A 3,973-nucleotide genomic window follows, 5' to 3' on the forward strand; every position below is an offset into this window, starting at 1 on the left:
ACTGTTGATGTGTGTGTGTGTGTGTGTGTGTGTGTGTGTGTGTGTTTGTCTGTGTCTCTGTGTGCGTGTGTGTGTGTGTGTGTGTGTGTGTGTGTCTGTTCTAACTCGTGTGTGTCTGTCTTATCATTTCCAGTCCTCGTGGAGTTCCTTGAGTCACAGTGTTGAGGTGTGTGATTTATTGTTAAATGTGTTTGTGTGTGTGTTTCCATGTGGATTTGTGTGTGTGCTGCAAGGGCTGTTGTGAGTGGATTTTGAATTTCGGTGGACGAGATGATACTAAGATCTGCGCTAAGAGGGACTGCAGTATTTTGCGGAAGATCCCATACATCAAAACCTAATACCGAGATAAGTCCCGTGTCCCTGGGAGACTCACTCCGGGGATCGATCCTCGTGCATTAGAGGAGACAGTGTTGACTGATAGAGCTCAGCTGGCACACTCAGCCAGCAAATAAGGGAATAAGGGAACAACTGTTTGCACATAATGTTGAACCTGGATCAACTTTAACCCCAATACACAGCCACGCATCCAGATTACGGCGGTTACAATATATGTAAATCTCAGTCAAAAGGTAGTAGAGTGCTACTGGCCAAAAAAACCTCAACTGCTACCCTTTTTATGCCACATGCCATCTTGTTTGGTCCGTTTTTCCAAAAAATGACGACACATTGGAGATGTAAATGACTGTATTAACTACTCAAAGTGCTTTTACATCACACAGGAACCATTCACCATCACACACACCATGGCAGAGGCTGCGGGACAAGGTGCCACCTGCTCATCAGATACACACTCACACGCATTTAAACTCGGGGTTCAGTGTCTTGCCCAAGGACACTTTGACATGGGACTACAGGGCCAGGGATTGAACCACCAACTTTCCAATGGGCAGGCAAACCGCTCTACCACTGAGCCACAGCCACCCATACGGCGAGATCATGGGGATAAAGAAGGCTAGTTTGCAAGGACTGGGTCTCAGTGTATACACGTAACCCCTAGTTGCTCCAGAGGTGTGCGACCTGAGACATATACTGTATATAGCAATTGTAAGTCGCTTTGGATGAAAGCATCAGCGAAATGACATGGCATTTAATGTGAGTTGTAAAATACCCTTTCATAGCATAATAAACCCCTTTGCAGTGTTTTGGTGTCTGAAAAAAATGATGAATTACAAACTGAACTTGCTTAATTTCATCAGCTAAGATCCTTTGAGTTCAACATGAAACAGCCCCAAAATCACCATCACCTAACCCCCCAGACTCCATGTAAATAATCACTACTTTTAGCGTGTATAGAGCAGCATATCTCCACCAGACTCCATGTAAATAATCACTACTTTTAGCGTGTATAGAGCAGCATATCTCCACCAGACTCCACGTAAATAATCACTAATTTTAGCGTGTATAGAGCAGCATATCTCCACCAGACTCCATGTAAATAATCACTAATTTTAGCTTGTATAGAGCAGCATATCTCCACCAGACTCCATGTAAATAATCATTACTTTTAGTGTGTATAGAGCAGCATATCTCCACCAGACTCCATGTAAATAATCACTACTTTTAGCGTGTATAGAGCAGCATATCTCCACCAGACTCCATGTAAATAATCACTACTTTTAGCGTGTATAGAGCAGCATATCTCCACTAGACCCCATGTAAATAATCACTACTTTTAGCGTGTATAGAGCAGCAAATCTCCACATGTAAATGGTCTACTCTACCATCTTTGGTATAGCACCAGCTGACCAAAAGACTATCAATAAGCATAAGGACATTATTGCATTGACAACTCTACTTGCCCGCCGAAGGATATTGTTGAACTGGAAATCCCCCACACCACCTAGCACCTCCTCATGGATGAGTGACCTTATGCTCCATCTAAGTCTTGACAAGATTAAATACACACTTAGAGGGTCAACAGACCTCTTCTATTCTACCTGGATCCCAGTAATGTCTTTCATAAACAAACGTCAGACCCTCCTTGATAGTTAGGATGTTTCTGATCTATGAGAAATCCAAATGTACTGTCCTTCTATATAACTGTATTTCTGTACCTTGTTCTTAATAAAAAGATAGTTGGCCCATGTTGGATGACACAAACTGCTAAATGATCTCACAAGTCTGAGTATTTTGCACACATACCCAGATTGGAGGAGGCCCTTCCCTCTGCAGCCCTGTCCTTCAGTCCCTCCGCTATGGACAACTGCTGTTCGTGGTACTGCTTGGCCCTCTCCAGGTCCTGCATGCAGCGAGCCGCGTGTCCCAGTCCCGCGTAGGCCCTCATCTCGATGGACCTCTCCTCCAGCTCCTGGGCCAGCTCCAGAACGTGCGTGTGGTAGGACATGGCCTTGTCAAAGTTGCGGTGGTAGTGGTAGGCGCTGCCCAGGTTACTGTAAGCCCGGGCCTCCTCGCGTTTGTTCTCCAGGGCCTTGGCAATGCCCAGGTGCTGCTCGTGGCACTGCACGGCGTTGTCGAAGTCCCCCATGGCGATGTAGACGGCGCCCATGTTTCCCAGCTCGCGGGCCTCGGACAGCTGGTCCTTGGACTGCTTGGCCAGCAGGACACACTGCTTGTGGCTGGCCAGGGCGTTGGGGTAGTCCCCGATGGCGGTGTAGACATGGCCCAGGCTGCTCAGCGCCATGGAAGCAGCCTGTGGATCAAGAGACAGATAGACTTAGACTAGGACCTAGACTTAGACCTAGACTTAGACTTAGACATAGACTTAGACTTAGACTTAGACATAGACATTGACTTAGACACAGACCTAGACATAGACTTAGACTTAGACATAGACCTAGACTTAGACATAGACATAGACCTAGACGTAGACTTAGACCTAGACTTGTATTTTAGCAAAATACTGAAAGCAGCAGAACTGAGAACACTTTAATGTTTATTTATGCAAGTAGATAGATGGATAGATAGATAGATAGATAGATAGATAGATAGATAGATAGATAGATAGATGGATAGATGGATAGATAGATAGATAGATAGATAGATATTGATCCCAATAAAATGGGAAATGACAGATTTCCAGCAGCAAAATCAGTCGCACAGCACAGAATATAAATATAAATGGAATACTAGGATACAATATACATGAAATAATAATAATAGGAATAAAATACAAGAACAAATATTTCAAAAATTACAAAAATGTTGTGTAATTTTTAGTAATATCGTTTTCACGGTATTCAGCGTTGTTATCGTATATTTCGAAATATATTGCAGAACTTACATGTACTTTGGAGATTTGTAAGTAGAAAAACAGCAGAGTAATATCTAATCGCCCCATTGATTATATCAACAGTGAGTCATTTTGTTGCCTTTGCATTTCAGATTTCCCGACCGCGCTTAAACGTCCCATCGGCCAGATTCACTGTACATCCCATGGGGAAATAAAGACTAAATCTACATTCCCAAATCTCTTGGGGGGGGGTTACTGCTCAGAGACCCAAACAACAAGCCCAACCTGATTTGATTTCATCTTGGCTAAGCGGGGGGGGGGGTAGATCAGCGCAGCGGCAGGCTCGTTTTAAAGCCGTCAGTTTGCCCACCACAATCACGCTTCATGGCATGCAGCCGCCACCGGAACAAAGAAGCTGCTAATCAGGGGGGAGAGTGTGGGGGGGGGGGGGGAGAGGAGACGAGATGGGTTTCAGCTGTGGGGTGTGTGTGTGTGTGGGGGGGGGGGGGTGCAACTGCCGAGCTAAAGACACCGAGAACAATACTCTGCATATTCTCATCGGACATCTTCTAAAGAAATGTCCACCTGTGTGAATGAAGCCGCTCTGAACAGCAGCTCCAACTGACACAGGAGACAGTGAACAGGGACATGGAGAGCAGGGGTCAACGCTCAGGTGTTTGGAGGTGGCCAATATCTCCAGCTGTTTAGAGCAGCATATCTCTACCAGACTCCATGTAAATAATCACTACTTTTAGCGTGTATAGAGCAGCATATCTCTACCAG

The 3,973-nt window shown here is 45.1% G+C and overlaps 1 protein-coding gene across 1 annotated transcript in view; it reads right to left on the minus strand.

The window, feature by feature from the left end:
- The window catches only part of LOC117945069 (tetratricopeptide repeat protein 28-like), a 210,715-nt gene that overhangs the window by 53,744 nt on the left and 152,998 nt on the right, over nt 1–3,973 (minus strand). Inside the window, exons 6-7 of the mRNA XM_034872322.1 lie at nt 2,118–2,650; nt 1,800–1,878 (exon numbers count right to left, since the gene is read on the minus strand). Of these exons, the coding sequence (XP_034728213.1) occupies nt 1,800–1,878; nt 2,118–2,650 (612 nt within the window). The remainder of the gene's footprint in view (nt 1–1,799; nt 1,879–2,117; nt 2,651–3,973) is intronic.

This window comes from Etheostoma cragini, chromosome 5, assembly GCF_013103735.1.
Source record: "Etheostoma cragini isolate CJK2018 chromosome 5, CSU_Ecrag_1.0, whole genome shotgun sequence".
Classification (NCBI taxonomy): Eukaryota; Metazoa; Chordata; class Actinopteri; order Perciformes; family Percidae; genus Etheostoma; species Etheostoma cragini.